Source organism: Hibiscus syriacus, unplaced genomic scaffold (assembly GCF_006381635.1).
Source record: "Hibiscus syriacus cultivar Baekdansim isolate YM2019G1 unplaced genomic scaffold, ASM638163v2 tig00111877_pilon, whole genome shotgun sequence".
Taxonomy (NCBI): domain Eukaryota; kingdom Viridiplantae; phylum Streptophyta; class Magnoliopsida; order Malvales; family Malvaceae; genus Hibiscus; species Hibiscus syriacus.
In genome coordinates, this window is record NW_024063208.1 from 609,240 (window position 1) to 628,755 (window position 19,516).

General features: G+C 32.1%; 1 protein-coding gene and 1 pseudogene across 2 annotated transcripts; both read right to left on the reverse strand.

Annotated features, from left to right (window-relative positions):
- Nucleotides 1-572: 572 nt before the first annotated feature.
- On the reverse strand, nucleotides 573-5,509 carry LOC120172738 (annotated as a pseudogene).
- Nucleotides 5,510-14,413: 8,904 nt separating this feature from the next.
- LOC120172713 lies at nucleotides 14,414-15,548 on the reverse strand. Of its 2 annotated transcripts, XR_005520991.1 has the most exons (4): nucleotides 15,489-15,548; nucleotides 15,209-15,414; nucleotides 14,569-14,644; nucleotides 14,414-14,461 (listed from the first exon to the last, which is right to left on the reverse strand). XR_005520991.1 is itself a non-coding variant. In XM_039180111.1 (3 exons), exons 1-3 carry the CDS (start codon nucleotides 15,440-15,442, stop codon nucleotides 14,445-14,447), a joined length of 327 nt encoding a protein of 108 aa, XP_039036042.1. In that variant the 5' UTR covers nucleotides 15,443-15,475; the 3' UTR covers nucleotides 14,414-14,444. The 2 variants fall into 2 exon arrangements, 1 of the variants encoding a protein (XP_039036042.1); XM_039180111.1 differs by lacking the exon at nucleotides 15,489-15,548 and having other exon boundaries at nucleotides 15,209-15,475.
- Nucleotides 15,549-19,516: the final 3,968 nt, after the last annotated feature.

Genomic DNA, 19,516 nt, shown 5'->3' on the forward strand with positions numbered 1-19,516 from the left:
GATATTCTATAGTTCCACGTCCATTGTTTTTGGTCGAGTTCCAATTTATTTGGCCATTTATTTCAGTATACATTGTCGAGAAATGCCTTTGTTTGAGTTCAAGTTGTTGACAAGTATCCCTGTACTGCATCGGAGAAACGGAGAAAAAGGTCAAGAATCCAGCCTGCCTTTGCGCTGTTTTGTTTTCTCGTACTTCATACGATGCCGGAGTCAGGCCTGAAATTTCCGTGACCATTCCAAAACGCTGCAGCATAGCCGATCGACCTATTGGTTACAAGTGCGGAGGCGCGATTCACATATTCATCACTGGATGTTTATTTTCCTCTGCTTTTTCATAATGGTTCTTGTGTTAGTTTCAAAATTCTCATGAAGCTATTGTTTATTCTTTTGTTGCTTTCACACTGGTTGAAGTCTGAAAACTCCCCATTGCATAGTTGTCTCTTTGAACAATACTATATAAAACACAAATTATCTCTGCAGATCGGGTAATTCTTGTTTCTTTGAAAAACTATGTTACTCGAATTTGAATGAGCATGTCGGAACTTGCTTGCCACATATGTAAAGTTCCGTTCTTAGGAAACTATCATTTTTGGCCGAGTTTTCGAGCTCTTTTCTCTAACGTCTTCAATTAGACGGTCCAAATTACTATAGGAAGACCCACGATATTAACAGATTGATTGATAAGCTTAGCCATTTCAGCTGCCGATTTCGCGAACTCCTTTTAATCCACCATCACATCGTTCACCATCTTCTACACCATCTTCCGATCACAAACATCCTTCGTATACACTGCCTCTTGTAGTGCCCAGTCAACAATATAGCCTCGATCCTTAGTCTTGTCAAAAAGTTCCTTTACGACATCCCCCCTTCATCATCTTTTCCTATTACGGAATATGGCCTTACAATGAACAACTTGGATTTACTGTTAACAAGTCCATACCAAATCTCTTGCGTAGACAACAGATCGATTCGGTTGCTTATCAAGCCAGGAAATGTAGCTTCTATCTTCTTCCCAAAGGGTATTCAAAAAGTGATCGTGTGGTTCTCCATATTTTGCGTTGAGTCTGGTGCTTAACTGAGCATTGATGGGTCCGATGGCGTAGACATTAGGGCATTTGGTGCGTATCTGGGATAGTATAGCTCTATAAGTTGCTCCCTCGACATGCTTGTCAGGCTACCGAAACATGCATAGGTAACAGATCGATTCGGTTGCTTATCGAGCCAAGAGATGCAGCTATTATCTTCTTCCAAAAGGGTATTCGAGAAGTGATCGTATGATTCTCCATGTCTGGACTTTAACTGAGCATTTATAGGTCCAATGGCTTATACGTTAGGGCATTGGGTACGTATGTGGTATAGGATAGGTCCGTCGTGTTCCTCGGCTGTGTTTAGTATCAAGGCATTGGCTTGACCGCTCTTTCGCATCTGTTTAACGATGAGTTTGATGAACGGATCTTTCACGTCAGTTGCTCTGCAGTAGCTGGGAAGATCTCGCCATCGAAAGTGAGTTTCCATGCCTGGTACTGTCGTTATCAACCGGTCCATGTCTTCACTTCCTGCAATGATTGCCATTACAAAAACGTTCAACCCAGACTTAATGCTAAAATTAGCCTATAATGTTTGTTAGAATTGATCCTTATTCTTTTTTAAAGTATTTTACTCCCCACAGTTTAGCTTTTAGTCAAAATAACTTATATATTAGATGAAAATTATTAATTGACAAAGGATTAACACATTATTTTTATACATTTCCAAATATACTTAGTTCTTGATATAATATGTACCACATCATCCAAAGTGATAAGTAGTATGTGACATGTTACTCAAAATTGATGATGTGGCTTATGCCACGTCAGACAATGTGATAATGCGGCATGTCTCATGCCAAACAATTTAGTACATGTGTAAATGTCATGTTAGTAATCAAGAACGGAATTACCCTTTGTCCCGAGGGCTACCGTCCCCACATTTTTTTATTATTTAAAAAATATATGGGAAAATATTAATTTAGGGCTCCAAATTTTAATTTTGCCCCCTTATTTTTATGATTAATTACACTTTGTCCCCCTTGAGTTGGAATCATGGCCTGACTCCGTGTTTGTTAGTAATATGTGTTGATCATTAGTCAATTAATGCTTTCTATTCGACAAGAACCATTTTAACCAGAAATTAAAATATTAGGGGTTAAAATGCTAAAAAGAAAAGGCCAAAATGACCATTCTAACTCGAAAAATGAATTACCTTTGATAGGAAGTTCCCCAGCTTGGACCATGTAATACCCCCAACTCGTACCCGACCCGGATACGAGTTTGAGATTTCACATTGACTTTTTAAAACAATATTCTTACAAAATAACATAATATTTGAACTTATATTAAGAAAATACCATAATATACTATTATATTATGTTTCATTATAAAAATTTAAGGAAAAAACGTTTTTATGAACAATAATATACGGTATGAACAATATCATAAACAATAATGAACAGTTCCATGAACAGTGCTACTGTGTACCGATGCACTGGTATAGTGTATCGATGCACAAAAACATCGAATAAAAATTGTGTATCGATGCACAGCTATAGTGTACCTATGCACTGCGACAATAACTTTAGCTCAAATTATATAAAACTCATAAAAATTAAACTTACATCACTATACAATTACCATTTACACAAATATGTTTAAAATGTTCCAAAACTTGACCAGAGCACACATACTTAATTTAAGGACTTTGTTTACATGCCAACCTATTTATCATATAACAATACATACTGTATAATTTACTTTTTGATCTGATCTTTGAGTAGAGATATGTTGTTACTTTGAACTTAGCTTTGATCCTCCTGCTTCTCAGTACCTACGTGTAAATCACTTACACGCTAAGTCATAGACTTAGTGAGGCATAAACATAATAATGATGCATTTGTTATAAATATAAACATGCAATCTATGAATTAAATCATGTCACATATGATTCAGTATAAATAATAACCGTATAATAACATATGATAATGCAAACACTTTTCATACCTTTTGTAAGCCCATTAATATGCTTATCAGTACTTATATTTCTATCACTAATTCCTTTTTATCATATAAGTATATATTGAATAGTTCTATACATACTATGGAACATATATATCATTTCACAACAGAGCACACCTTGTATCATATCAATTGATTTATTTACTCTCTTTAAAGCTAATGTACACTTCTGAGAACTTAAGGTATGTGAGTACATTGAGGTTGTGCACAATTATGCTGTCGTCACAGCTCGTATAAATGTCCCGAAGGACCAATCCATAGATTTCGGATAAACTAGGTAATCAATTCATATGTCTCGAAGAACATAGGTAAACAGTCCATATGTCCCGAAGAACATAGGTAACCCTCGACCATTGGCATGCCAACTATACCCCTAGCTCTCATATCACATAACATGGGCATTATCATTTATGACAATTCACATATTCACATCACTTATTCATATCATTTCTCTTATAAACACACATCTCTTCTTTTCTATCACGTATCACATGTACGTGTAATCATTGATTTTTTATCATATGACTTTATCGTATATTCTCATTACCACGTATTCATTTCATTCTCTATGTCCTTATCATATAGCTTATTTCACATTCATATGTCACATAGTTCATATCACTTTGCATGTAATCACATAGATCATATCATATATCTTATACCACTTCTCATGTTTTATGTAAGCATATATGTCATGTCTTGTTTACTTATGCTCATATATATATATATATATATATATATCACACAACACATAAAATAACATGTCAAACATATCACATATACATGTAATCATGTAAATCGTGTAAATCGTGTCATATACAATAACATTTTAGGAGTTATTTCTTATCATAGTAACTCCGTCACTGGCTCATCACAAGCTAATGTTTATTCAATAACATAAGTACAAATTAAATTGCACTCACCTTAGCCTTGCTTGCTTTGATTTGATCCTAATTCTTTGATTGTTCCAGAACTTGTTTAGGCTCAATATCTATATAAACATAATTTCCGAGACGATTATCAAAAGCCTAAACCTTATAACTTGATGGAATATCTTAAACTAGTTTAATGAACAAAAAATTCCATTTTTCCTTTAGGGGTGTATCGATGCACTATGGGTGCATCGGTACCCAAAATAGCTTCGAAATTCCCTTGCATCAATGCATGCCTGTGTGTATCGATACACACTGAATAATTTCTGGAAATTTACCCTTGATGCATCGGCACATGTTGAATGTGTACCGATGCACACTAGTCCAGAATTCCCATTTATGCACAAAAATTACTTCTTTATAACTTAATTGTGCCATATTTCAACCCCTTTCATATCCTTAACTCACATGCACACTCTTAAACTCATTTACATCCATTTGTCTCATCTTTAACCTTAATATCCTCTCCTATTTATGAACTTCAAGAATCATACCCAATTTTTAACATGTTCTAAATCCAATTCTATCACTTCATATCTCTTAATTATGTTGATGACAAGTCAAATTTAGTTTCAAATTCAACTTATAAACTCTTTTCCAGAAATTCACTTAAAAACCCATTCTCTTTAATCTTTCATAACTTCTTCGTCTTTTGATTTTAAGACAACTTAAGCTTTCCTTAAGCTTAAGTATCACCTAAGGATCAAAACCCACTCTTAAAATCAACAAACAATCAAGAAATCAGAAAACTCACATTTTTTTGGCTCTCTCTCTTGTATGAAGAAGAAGAAGAAGAAGAAGAAGAAGAAGAAGATGATGAGAGAATTGTGTGGAAACTTATTTCCTCCAAAATGGATTCCACGTGTGTTTCCTTTATCTTATAAGGGAAATAAAAATCTTTCATGTCAAATAACCATGTTGCCCTTTAATTCCTTTAATAATTGCTAACAACTTCCAGGAAATATTTCTACATAAATCATCAAACTATTCAATTATTTTATTTTAATCACCAAATTTTAAAGTTTTATAATTTAGTCATTAACCCGATATTGAGGATGTTACAGACTATATCAGGGATAGAATAAGATGTCCAAAAACAACAAGGATTGCTGGTTTGGAAACAAAAGATGGGGATACCAAGCTCCCATGCAACATCAAGAGCAAAGCCGAGAAACGCATCAACGATCATGCAATCCACCGGCGGGCTGCTATCCAAAAGCATATCTCTCAAGCTCTGTTTGATTTTCATCTCCAGGGCATCTTCAAACAGCTTCGGGAACCAATGTCCAGACCTGGGATGATTTTGAGGGGGCCATCTGTTATGGTCCTGACTCTTGAGCTCGAAACCGCAGAGTATCTTGAAAAGTGGGAAGTCATATTGGTGAACTTAAGGAGGCATTCATGGTTCTGATGGGTGTTGAGGAAGGTTATTCTGATACCGGTGAGGGCTGAAAGTTTAACGAGCTTGATCATGGGGTTCATATGACCTTGTGATGGGATGGGGTAGAAGAGAACGTGGGGATCCATCATTTTTCATCTAATTTCAGGATTATTACTTAAGGGGTGTTGAGTTTGAAGTGCTCAAACATCAGGATTTTTGCAGCTATATAATAGTCTAGGCTGGGTGAAATCAAATCTCAAAAACATAAAAGATTCAAATATACCCAAAATCCATATATTTTTTGTGTATTTAGAATTTAGTCAACTAAAGTTGATTTTAATTAATTTAGTCAATATTTACGAGGTAAACTACAAATTGCATCACTTTTACTTTAGGGTAAAGTACACAAATAGTCCCTTGACTATAGGGTAATGCTTTATTGAGACCTTCAACAATTAAAAATTATAAAATAGTCCCCTAATTATAGTGCACTGCTTTGTTGAGTCTCCTAACTATTAAAAGTTACAAAATCGTCACCTAACTATTCATATATTTCAAACTCGTCCTTTTCCATTAGAAAATTGACGATTGTCTGAATTGGACATCATTAAAATATAATTTTATCATATTTCAGTCAATATTTTATGGATCGACTCTCCTAACTATTAAAAGTTACAAAATAATCACCTAACATATTGATCGGAATATGATAAAATATAGTCCTAGAATAGTTTGAGATGTAATTTTATGGATCGATTCTCCGTTTATATCATGTCATCGAGCCAGTGCTTAAAGCAACAACAGTTCTAGTAAACATCATTAAAATATGATTTTATCATATTTTAGTCAACATTTTAACTTTTATTCTAGATGATCATTAATTTTTTAACCGAAAAGGATGAGTTTAGAATATATAAATAGTCTATTGACCATTTTGTAATTTTTAATATTCGGGGGATAAAAAAGAAGACATCATATGATCGGGAGATCATTTTGTAACTTTTAATTTATCGGATGACTCAACAAAACAACACCTTATAATCAGAAGAACATTTTTATACTTTATTCTTTACTTTCATAATTAAACTTTTTTTTAAAAAATTAATTTGATGGCTCAAGTTTTTATATTAAATTATCTTTGTCACTACCCTATTATTTTTATAACGATGTTATGATATCATCATTAAATAATATTTTAATATGATAAAATTCGTAAACAAAAAAGAATTAAAAGAAAAATAAATATAAAATTTAAAAAGATTGTGCATTGGGTCTATTTAGGTCTCTCTCTGAGTCATTCCTTATAAGCGAGTGATGAAACTCCTCAACCTCTGAAACTTTTATAAGGGGTGATGACGACGGTGATAGCTCTCCCAACTATTAAAAGTTACAAAATAATCACCTAACCTATTGACTGGAATATGATAAAATATAGTCCTAAAACCGTTTGAGTTGTAATTTTATGGATCGATTCTCCGTTTATATTATGTCTTCGAGCCAGTGCTTGAAAGCAAAGACAATACTGTAGACACCCATTTTTGTTCGGGTTTTAATTATTATTATTATTAATTAAATAATTTTACATTTGTGTAGGTTACCCAAGTACAAAACCAGTATCCCATTACAAGTCAATCCAACATGCCAGAATCCAACTCAGTTGGAGCCCAAGTTCAGATCCAGATTTGACTCGGATCCAGATCTACTCAGATCAGGCCACTGCCACACGCTCGAGCCGGTTACCAAACTTTCAGCTTCCATCGAGCCACCATGTGTTGTCATTGCATGCGTCAAAAACCACAAAACAAACACCAAATCAGTGGAGCGTCCATTAAGCATTTATTTAAACAAATCAAATCGGTAAAATGAATATACTGCCCTACCTATTATTCAAATATTAGTGGAACGAACACTACTCAACAACTATAAATGGGCAAGGGGAAAATCAGTGTAGGGGGAGGGAAAGGAAAAAAGCTCAGATTCGAGGAAAAATCATGATCATATTCAAAATACTGGTAATAGAGAGAGGGGGTTTATTTTTCTTCGAAAAAGAAACAATTGTAAACAGGGGAAATATTCTATCCCTCCATTTGAAAGCAATAAAAGCATTTTGAGGTATTCCTAGTTTTGTTTTCAATTTCCAGTATATGTTGCTTTATTTTTTTTTCAAACCCAAATTAGCAGTAGAACAATCTGTTATTTATTACAGTCATTAATCCAAAGAAATCAACGCATGTTCGATCATAAGCAAAATAAGTAGGTCAATATAAGATAATAATAAAAAAGGGGGATTTGGGTTAATTTACCTGAGTTGTGCGAGTCCCAGTGAAGTCTCATTGACTCCATCACTGTTCGGGTTCTGAGAAGAAGAATTGATGTTAGTCTTGGTAAATAAATTTTCTTTTGAATCGAAACGGAAAAGAGCGAGATAGAGAGAACTTACCTTGGCCGTGAGACGAGCAGTTGTGGTTTGGCTTTGAGAGGTCTAGGGACTGGTTTTGGTCATTTAGAGGTCGATTGAGAGGGTTTTAGGGTTACTATGTTATGGGTGTCCTCGTTGGAATCAAGACCATTAGAATAGAAGAGATCTCTTGGCTAGGTCTAGGCTTGCTCGGTCGTTTTGGTGACTGTGAAGAGAGAATAAAGCCGGTAGGTACATGGTGTGAAGGACCTTGGAGCTTCCGGTTTGAAAAGAAAATAAAGAGAACGATTTACTAGGTATTAAGTTTAGTTTAGCTTACCTTACTAGTGCATGGTAATCGGTTTGGAGAAAGAAAGAGTACAAGAAAAAGGAAGGGATTGAGAGCAACAGAGAAGGGAACCAGGAACAAGAAAAATAAAGTGGGAATTGGGTTAGTAATATGAAAATAATTGTTTAATATTCTAAGACTAAAATTGGGGGTTAATCAAACCCACGTGGGTGGCCACTCCATTTAGTGTTTTATGACTTTTGTTTTTTTTTTAATTTATGGTTTTAACCTTAGATTTATTTGCTTACCACGTGGATGTCTCCAAATTCATTTATCTTTGTTAGTTAGTTCCCAAAGTTAATTACTATTGTTTGTACAGGTTTGAAATATAAAATATTGCATTAAACCTAGTCAAATTTATGTGTTATTGAATAATATAATAATAATAATGATATGTTTAAATTAAATCGTATGTATATATTATATTTTATTTACGCATGTATATATTTAATGTTTATTTCTTTTGTATGTTATTATTAGAATGTGTATGTATATTTTCTTAAAAATATTTAGTTATTATTAGTTTTTGATTGTTTATAAATTACATATATAGTTTTATTCATTTTGATATATAAATTAGGTACAAGGCAACTTTTAATTAATATTGTATGTTATCTTCATGTGCATAACTCGACATTATTACATGTAATGTTAATATTTGACTTTGCGCATAATATTTATAAATATTATATATTAGTCATTGATTTAATGTATTTGTGTATCTTTGATATTATTATTTGGCTATGATGTTTGTAAATATATCATTTTAGTCATTGTTTTATTTTGGTTTAATTGTGATTTATCCTTCAAGTTTTTGATTTGTTGCACTTTAGTTCTAAATTTTATTTTTGGATTATTTTCATTTTAGTACATGTATTATTTAATGTTTATAATTTTTTATTTTGGTTTATTAACCCTTTAAGTTTTTGTTCTAATTATTTTGGTTCTTATAAGTTTAACTACTTATTTTATTTTATTTATTTTCTTTAAGTTATTAATCTGAAGTAAATTAATTAAATTTTAATAAACGGATCATGTTTTAACTTTATATTCAATTCATGATTTACTTTGGGAGATCATTTTGTAACTTTTAATTTATCGGATGACTCAACAAAACAACACCTTATAATCAGAAGAACATTTTTATACTTTATTCTTTACTTTCATAATTAAACTTTTTTTAAAAAAAATAATTTGATGGCTCAAGTTTTTATATTAAATTTTCTTTGTCACTACCCTGTTATTTTTATAACGATGTTATGATATATCATCATTAAATAATATTTTAATATGATAAAATTCGTAAACAAAAAAGAATTAAAAGAAAAATAAATATAAAATTTAAAAAGATTGTGCATTGGGTCTATTTAGGTCTCTCTCTGAGTCATTCCTTATAAGCGAGTGATGAAACTCCTCAACCTCCGAAACTTTTGTAAGGGGTGATGGCGACGGTGACGACTCTCCCAACTTTTAAAAGTTATAAAATAATCACTTAATTTATTGATCGGAATATGATACAATACAATCCTAGAATTGTGTGAGTTGTAATTTTATGTTTTGATTCTCCGTTTATATTATGTCATCGAGCCAGTGCTTGAAAGCAACAACAATACTAGTAGACATCATTAAAATATGATTTATCATATTTCAGTCAACATTTTAACTTTTATTCCAAATGACCGTTAATTTTTTAACCTAAAAGGATGAGTTTAGTATATAGAAATAGTTGAGTGACCATTTTATAATTTTTAATAGTTAGGGGATAAAAAAGATGGCATCATATGATCAGAGATTATTTTGTAACTTTTAATTTGTCGGATAACTCAACAAAACAACACCTTATAATCACAAGAACATTTTTATACTTTATTCTTTACTTTCGTAATTAAACTTTTTTTTAAAAATAATTTGATGGCTAAACTTACGTAATTAAACTTTTTTAGATTAAATTTTCTTTGTCAGTACCCTATTATTTTTATAACGATGTTATGATATATCAACATTAAATAATATTATAATATGAAAAAAATTTGTAAAGAAAAAAAGGATTAAAAGGAAAATAGATATAAAATTAAAACGATTGTGCACTGGGTCTATTTAGGTTTTCTATTGAGTCATTCTTTATAAGCGAGTGATGAACCTCCTCAACCTCCTAAACTTTTATAAGGGGTGATAGCGACGGTGATGGTGGCACAACAATTTTGACTTCTTCTTCCATTAATATATATATATATTTAAAAATATTTTATTTAAATACAATTAATTTTATATAATATATATTACACTAAAGGACAATTATTATAAAAATTAATTTTCATAAATCAATTATATATATATATATATATATTATATAAAATGTGAAGGAATTGTTAATACGGAATATTTAACTTTCATTCTCGCCAGACAAAATGATATTTTTAAGCTTGCAAAATCCAGGGAGAATAGGAAAAAGGATCTAGGTAGCATTAAGTTTATTAAGGATAACAATGGTGTTCTTTTAGTGAAAGATCATGAAATTAAGAGGGTTTGGGGTAGTTACTTCTTTGGCTTATTTAATGACGGTGCCTCTCCCTGTAGATATAGTATTGTTGATGGGTCAGCCGACCGTCATACTACGACCAATGACTGCCCTACAAGTAGGATTGGGTTTGAGGAAGTCAAAATGGCTCTTAGAAAGATGGGGAGGGACAAAGTTGTCGGTCCAGATCAAATTCCTATCACTGTGTGGTTGGCCCTAGGAGAAGAGGGAGTTAAGTGGTTGACCAACATCTTTAATATTATTTTAGAGACTGCTAAGATGCCAGAGGAGTGGAGAGAGTCTACGGTGATACCAATCTATAAGAATAAAGGAGATCCCCAACATTGTGGAAACTACAGAGGTATTAAACTACTCAGCCATACCATGAAGCTATGGGAAAGGGTGGTAGAGGCTAGGTTGAGATAGGTTACTAGGGTTTCTGAAAACCAATTTGGCTTTATATCAGACAGGTCTACTATGGAGGCGATTCATCTACTTCGACGACTTATGGAGAAATATAGGGAAAAAATAGAGATCTTCACATGACATTTATTACCTTGAGAAGGAGTATGATAGCGTTCCCTGCGATACGATCTGGAAGACCTTGGAAACGAGATGAATCCCATCTGCTTATATCTGGAAGACCTCTCAAAGGATTGTTTCAAGTACCTAGGGTCTATGATACATAAAGATGTGGGTGTAGATGACGACGTTACACACCGTATAAAGGCGGGATGGCTAAAGTGGAGGGCTGCAACTGGAGTTTTGTGTGACAAGAAGGTGCCTCTAAAGCTTAAGGGAAAATTTTATAGAATGGCAATAAGACCAGCACTGCTATATGGATCAGAATGTTGGGCAATCAAGAAGGATCACGTAAGGAGAATAGAGGCCGCAGAAATGAGAATGCTTTGATGGGCATGTGGTAGGACTCTGTGGGACATGACACCAAACTCTGCTATTAGGATGTCCTTGGGGGTGGTGCACGTATCCAAAAAATTGAGGGAGGAAATATTATGGTGGTTTGGGCATGTCCTTCGACGACAACCGTCGGATGCGGTAAGGAGGGTAGAGTCGATTACAGTCAACGGTGCCAGAAGGTGAGGATGACCAAGGCGGAAGTGGGAAGACTGCTTGAGATCTTATTTGAAGGATTTAGCCCTTACCGAGGACATGACCTCTGATAGGAAAGTATGGAGACTTAAGACCAGAGTAGCCGAGTAGTGTGGGTCACATCCATAGGGTGTATCATCTCTGTCTTCTTTTTAATACCTTTGTAGTAATTTTCATGACTTCTACTTTTTATACGTTTCATTCATTGGAATTTATGAAGGCTTAGAACTAGGGTAGCGGAGTAGTGTTACCTTAGTTTAGGTTTTAATCCATTTGACTTCATTCCTTCACGTAGCCTGCTATCGTTGAGTGTATCCTTCTCTTCATGTTTCCTCTTTTTAAATTTAGTCAGGTCTTACGTTGCTTTCTATATGCACAGAGTTTTATGTAGGGATTTATTTGCAGGGATTTACTTCCCATTACAGATGTGCATATGAAGACTGCATATGAAGACTTTTCAACTATGTATTTATTTATTTATATACACATGCATTGCATTTTATCTTTATTTTAAATTATCTGACTGTCGGAGGTCTTCCACATAAGCTGCTCTCAACCTGGCGTTGGGGGTAGCCTACTACCCTACCTCCCCTTATCCCATTGCATATGGGAATAGGGTTTTGTTGTTGTTGTTGTTGTTGTTGTTTATATGATAGATCAAAGCATATGGAAATATTTTATATAATTGATTAATTTATGTTTTTCGTTTGTTGCAAAATTAACTTGCCATTATTCTTTCCTAATAGGCTTTTACTACTTTTTTTAAATTATTTATTCGAATTCAAATAATTTTATGCGATTTAAAAGGTAAATTCAAAATCATAATTATAATATGTCGATTATTGAACTGATAGATATGTTTGAACAAAATTCAGCTCATTAAAAAAAAATTCATGTTATTCGAGCCGAGTTATTCGAGTCATCTCGAATTATAAATTCAGTTTTCGAGTTCGAGTCAAGTTGAAATTTTAAATTTTCAAGTTACTCAAAAAATCGAAAAATTGAATAAGTGTTTTGACAGTTTTACGAGTTAGTCTCTGATTTCATTATTTCTTCAATCCATCCTTCATTTTAAGTCTATTTTTTTATCAAATTTGAACCACATGCTCCTAAAACATAATAGAATACATGTGCACTTTCAATTCCTCTTTTTGATAACAATTTTTTTATTTTTCAATTTAGTCCTTCAATTTTTCATAATCTCCTTATTTCTTTAATTCGTCATTTATTTTAAGTCCGACACATGCTCCTAAATCATAGTAGAATACATGTGAACTTAAAATTCTCTTTTTGATAATTTTTTTTATTTTTTAATTTAGTCCTTCGATTTTTCATAATATCCTTATTTATTCAATTTGTGATTTATTTTAAGTCCCCTTTTCACCAAATTTGAACCACATGCTCATATACCACAATACAATATCTATGTAACTCCAATTGTTATTTTTTACTAAAAATGTACTCTTTTTTTTATTTAGTCCCATAACTTTGCATTTTACTCAATTTGATCTTTTGACTACAATTGTTTGCAAATTCTTTTATCTCATCAATTTCTTGACTCATTTATACTCTCATTAATATTTTACTCTCAAAATCATTGCCATAATATTATAAATAATTATAATAAAATTAGCACAGAAACACAAATAACTCAACTCGATTTTCTTAAACTCGACTCGACTCAAAAAAATTTCAAGTTATGTTCGAGTTGTAAAATACTATTCATCAACTCGAAAAACTTAAATTTTTTGACTCGACTCGATTGAATACTACTAGGCCCTAGTAGGATAATAACAGAGAATATAACTATTAGTCAAAAATACATTATGAGATCGTAGTACCGAAACTACGTTATCAGATATTGAAGTTTCAGTTTAGCGTTGACCAAATTCGACACTACACTATCAAGAGAAAACTAGTCTTGGATGGCAGTTATCACTGAAATAGAGAGATGTCATAATAAATGTTAAAAATAAAATTGATATAATGAAATAGAGAGATGTCATGATAAATTTTAAAAATAAAATTGACATAATGATTAATGAGATTTATTTTTAGAAGTTTTGAATTCAAGTATGTTATCTTTGTAGATATTTAAGCGTTCATGTCAAATGATTGAAAGTCATTTGATCATATATAATACAACGAAATCATTTTAAAAATAATTAATATCATAATTTAAATTTTCTTCTTTCCATCAATTTTAAAAATAATTGTTAATACGAAATATTTGACTTTTACAAAAGTGAATGCTATTCTTCTTAGAAGTTCTGAATTCGAGCATATGTGTTTGTATTATAAATTGTTAAGAAAATTTTAAATGAATATTACTTTATAATCACTCTATACTATTTGAAAAATCTATAAGCCAAAAAAATCAATACATATGTCAACAAATAGTCATTAATAGATTCCCATGTGGGAAAAATTCCCACATAGCATCATTCAGTATTTAGAAGTTACTGAAAATAAAAGTAGAAGAACAAGATTCCACAAACACTTTGAATTTAGATACCTACACACACACATAAGCTTCTAAGCATCTGCTAGCTATCTACCAGCTTATTTCTCCATAGTAATAAGGTTGATCAGGCTGCAGTTTTCCTGCGAAATGATTCAAAATTATGACCTAATCAGAGCTATATCAGATGAAATTTCTCAGATCTCTTATATTTATACCTTACAGCATTGTTCTTGACTGAGATGTTAGTAGTACAGTGAGCCTGCTCAACCAAAGAGAATAATTGATTAAAGAACCATTCCATCTTACATGGATACTTCGGGGAAAAAATGAAGAGTTCGAGTAACATAGATGTCGTTAATTCGATACCTTGCCACCAATTACCTCTTGAAGCACCACTAGAGTTGTTCCCATTTGGATCATCATCTTCCCCATCCTTTTTGAACTGTCGATATAGAAGACGATATCCTCTCAAATTTGGCATATCAAGTGGTATCAAGTAAGGAATATTGGTTCTGTGTCCATGGATGATTCGAGGGGTGTCTCAAAGTTTCAAATTCCCATGTAATTTACATATTTTCTTTGTATTTTTATTGATGAAATAATTTTGTACCTCCTCAATTTCTAAATCTAATTTCTAAATCTAAAAGAATTTGTATTTTTTACAAATTTGGCACATAAAATTTTACTTTCGTACTTGTGTATCAATATTATTATGGGTAAAATATGTATTTACTCATCCAACAATTCTTGGTCACTCAAGTATTTTTTTTGAATCATACCTGATGTTACGTTTTGGTCACCCACCATTAAAAAATTAGCGGCCATACTGATGTGATATCATAATATAATGCCGCATTGCCATTGAAAAAAATTGTCATTTAGCAGTTATGTTTATTTTTCAACAGCGAGTGATCAAAATGAAACTAAAACATAATATTAAGTATTAATTTGGAAAAATAAATACTTTGGTGACTAAATACATGATTTATCCTATTATTATACTTACGTAGTGGGGTGCACAAAGGGTTTTGTTCCCTGGAGAATAATTTTCTTGGCCACCATAGTAGATAGATGAGCTGAGGTAGCTAGGCTCCACCGTTTCGTTATGATAAAAAGATGAGTTGTTGTCTTTGTTAGTTGTGCCACTGCTTTGCCCCTTTCCATCAGCGGCACGATCCGACACAAAAACATGTGCAAAATTCACATTATGTTCTGCAAGAACCAACATAAAATGGAACATTGGGAAATTATCTTAAACAAGACTGAACCCGGATTTGCAAATTTACCATGATGATTATCCCATGAACCCCCAATTCCGGACTGATTGGAATCGCTTCCAGGCACCTGAAAAAAAGAGAAAGAAATAATATTATTACCCGTCAGTTCTTCGATCAAATAAAAAAAATGAACTGTAATCGAACATCAACAAGTATAATAAATAAATAAACAGTAATTTTACCTTGGGAGGAGGTGGGAAAATACTCCCAAGAATCGCACTTGTTGTAGATGATGAAGAAGAAGAAGAAGTGTCCTTGGGAGCAAGGAGATGATGCAAAGTCGATGAAGAGCCAGTAGCTTGCTTATTGTTTTCCATAAACAAAAAAAGGAGAAAACTTTATAAAGAAAAAAGGAAATTGAAAACTTTCTTTTTCAACCCAACGAACAAAACTGATCTTCAGAAGATGTATAGAAAGTGTCTCTTAGAAGAGGAGACCAGACAGGAACATGGAGGGTTGGCCGTGGATAAGATTGTTTTCTCCGAAAAAGAAAAGAAATATAAAACAAAGGTGCAGAGGGCAGATGCAGATGGAAAAAGGTGAGAGCGAGAGAGGCTTATAGAGCACGTGAAGAATGCAGATGGGGGAAGATGATGAACCGTCTAAAGCCATCTAGGAAACATTGAACTCGGACATGCTGTAAGCATGATTTTTAGAATCGGACCGGTTAGCGAACCGGTCATGTTATCGATTTATTGGTTTAACCGATCGAACCGGTTCAATCGGTCGGAAGAACCGGACGACGTCATAATTATTTAAAAAATTAAATAAAAATACCAAAAATATTTAATAAAAAATAATTTTGTATATCACAAGTCATATTCAAAGCAAGTCATAACATATATGAGTTAAAAACCATAAAATCAAGTGAAACAAAATGATTCAAATTAACTACAATATAATATTTAAGGTAAAACATATTAAATAATAAATATAATTATATAACTATAATTAAAAAATAAATTTGGAGCTAAAAAAATCATAACAAAATGATATTGTTTGGTTTAATTTAAAAAAAAAATAATCTCACATGGTTAAGAAACATAGAAGAGCATCTCAACTAATTTCTATAAATAATAGAGGTAATTTGACATTCAAAATCATGGAGCCTTTTGGTGAGCATAGAGTGAACTATTCTTTCACTTCAATCAAGCTCGAATTTTAGGCTTCAATCGAGCTTCTAATTTTTTTTGAGTTCAAGCCTTTTCTAATTCAAGTTTCAATATTATATTTCGAGTTCGAGTTGAACTTGATAATTTTTAGTTCGTGATTTTTCCCCGTTTTTTTCGTTTTCAGCCGGTCCGGTTCGAACGGTTCAACGGTTCTGGCCGATTCACTAGTAGCAGTTCAACCGGTTTAGTTTGAACCGGACTAGGCAACGGTTTTCGGTTGACCCGGTCGATCCGGTCCGATTTTCAAAACAATGGCCGTAAGAATAAAGATACCATGAGTATATAATAAAGGAAAATTACGTGTTTAGTACCTAAACTATCAGTTTTAGCCCATTTGAGTATCTAAACTTTTACTTTTTTCAAAATAATATCTAAAGTTTAGTTTTTGTTTCATTTTAGTATCCGCCGCTAAATCTTTATTGATTTGGTACGTTGTTGATAAAGATTTCAAATTATCTTGAATAAATTCGGAATATAATGTTAATTAAGATTTTATTCTAATATTTTAGATAAAATACATGAGATATTATGGGAATCTAAATGATATCATTTATATTGTTTTTTTTTTGAACAATCACAATTGGATCTTATTAATAATTGAAGAAATCAAGATTACAACGCATCAGAAAAAAGAGTCACTAAAATACTCAAACAAAAGTAAATAATAAACCTAAAAATTCGAAGAAAATTAAAAACTTCCATGGAGAATGACGATCAATATCAAAATTCAATAACCTTCGTACAAACTCCTTGTCTCTATCGAATGAAACACTTGATGAAGTAATAAAGAAGTGGAGAGCGAACCAAATAATCTGACAGGCTGCTTCGCTACACAATTCTGATTCCATCGACAAACAACCTTTTTACCAAAAGAGGTGATCTGACTATACATGACCACAGACTAACTAATTAAAAAAAATAAATGTCGTGATGGTTTTTCTGCGAGAACCAAAACGACCGCAAAGGTATGCGAAAAAGTGTACCGAAAAATATGAGGATCGTGCCACAAGAGCAGAGGAATATCATGCCACAAAAGCAAAGAAAATTCATGTCACAAGGACATAGATACTTATTCAAAATTAAAAAGACAATAAAAAACATAAAGATATAATATAAAAAATAAGAGAACTAATATTCTCCGACGGTCGACAACCAACATTAAAATTAGTGTCGTCACCAGCTAAACAAAGATCAAAGAGAAAGATGAAAGTGGCACAAAAATATTGGAAGAAAACTAGATTGAGAGAAAAAGGAAGGGGCTAGGGTTTGAGAGAATTATTTTTTATTGTGATTTTATTTTTAGTTATATTATTGGATTTTTAATTGTTCAATTTATATCACTTAACTTTGATTTTGACTTCAACTATATTATCAGACTGTTAATATTAAAATGGCGCAATGGTATGGACAAAACAACATTGTTTGGTGAGTTTATTGATGCATTAAATGATATCATTTTAGGCACTGAACTTTAGGGGTGTATTATTTTTTTTTACTAAACTTCTAAAAAGTTCACTTTTATGCCCCATACTTTTTCAGTTGTCGCTAATAGTGAAACATTGCCCCTCATCAGTCACCAGCTGTGACAAGACTGATATCAAAATATTTGCATTTCACCACTCTTTCTTCTTTTAGGATTTGTTATCTATAAAACCCACTCAAAATCAATGAGATTAAACAAAAAATTATCATTTTTAGGCTTCGGGGACTTTCTCATATTTGAGCATTTTAGGGTATTTATTCAAAAATCCGAACGATAAGAAACATTATTTTTAGTAGATGAACAACATACCTCAAGACTAGTCTCGTCTGACTACCATTAGAGGAGATTAGAGTATTAACACATCTAAACTCTATATGATTTTTTATCTATTTTGAGTAGGTTTTGTGAAAAAATCAATCAAATGAGAAGAAATAGGAGTGAAATGTGAAAATTTTGATTTTGATCTTGTCATGAATGGCAAATGATGAAGGGCGATGATTGGCTACCAACGACAATAAAAAATATCAATGCTTAAAATTAAACATTTTTTAAGTTTAGTGACAAAATATATATACTCATAAAGTTCAATTCTTAAAAACGATGTCGTTTTGAGAATAGTCGCGTCAAAATGACATCATTTTATCAACGTAATCGCAGTGACATAAAGACTATCCACGTCATCATGCCAAGAAAATTGAATGACTTAATAGTAAATTGAAGCTAAAATCAAAGTTTAATGCTATAAGTTTAGTGATATAAATGACATATTGTCTAAAGTCTAATGGTATATGAGAAATTTACCCTTTTTATACAAACTCATATGCCACATGAGTAATAACATATTGTTGATTTTATAATTTAAATCATCGAACTAAATTAACGAATGAACTCCTACTTATCACTAGATCTCAATTACAATATTCTCCTAATTAAGTCCATTAAATAATATTATATTTAACTTTTTTATTTAATATTTATAATTTTTTTTAGTTATTGACATAGCACACAAGTAAGGATGAAAATGGATCGGGTTGGGTCAGATTTTTGGCCAACCTGATTCCGACCCAAATATTGGATCCCTTCACTCGAAATTTGACCCGAACTCGACTTTGAAAAGGTTCCACCAAATCCGTTTTTAAAGAAAAATCTCGACCCAATCCGACCATCAAGAATCATCCCTAAAATCATGTAAAACCCATCATTTAGGATTCATTCAAAAATGAAATAAACTAAAATATCAATAGATTCAAACCAAAAGAAATTTTAGGTTTTAAAAATCATTCTATATATTTATCAATTTAGAATAAAATATAACTATTTTATACTCCAAAAAATATATAAAATATAAATTTTAAATATAAAAAAAGATTTTCACTAAATAA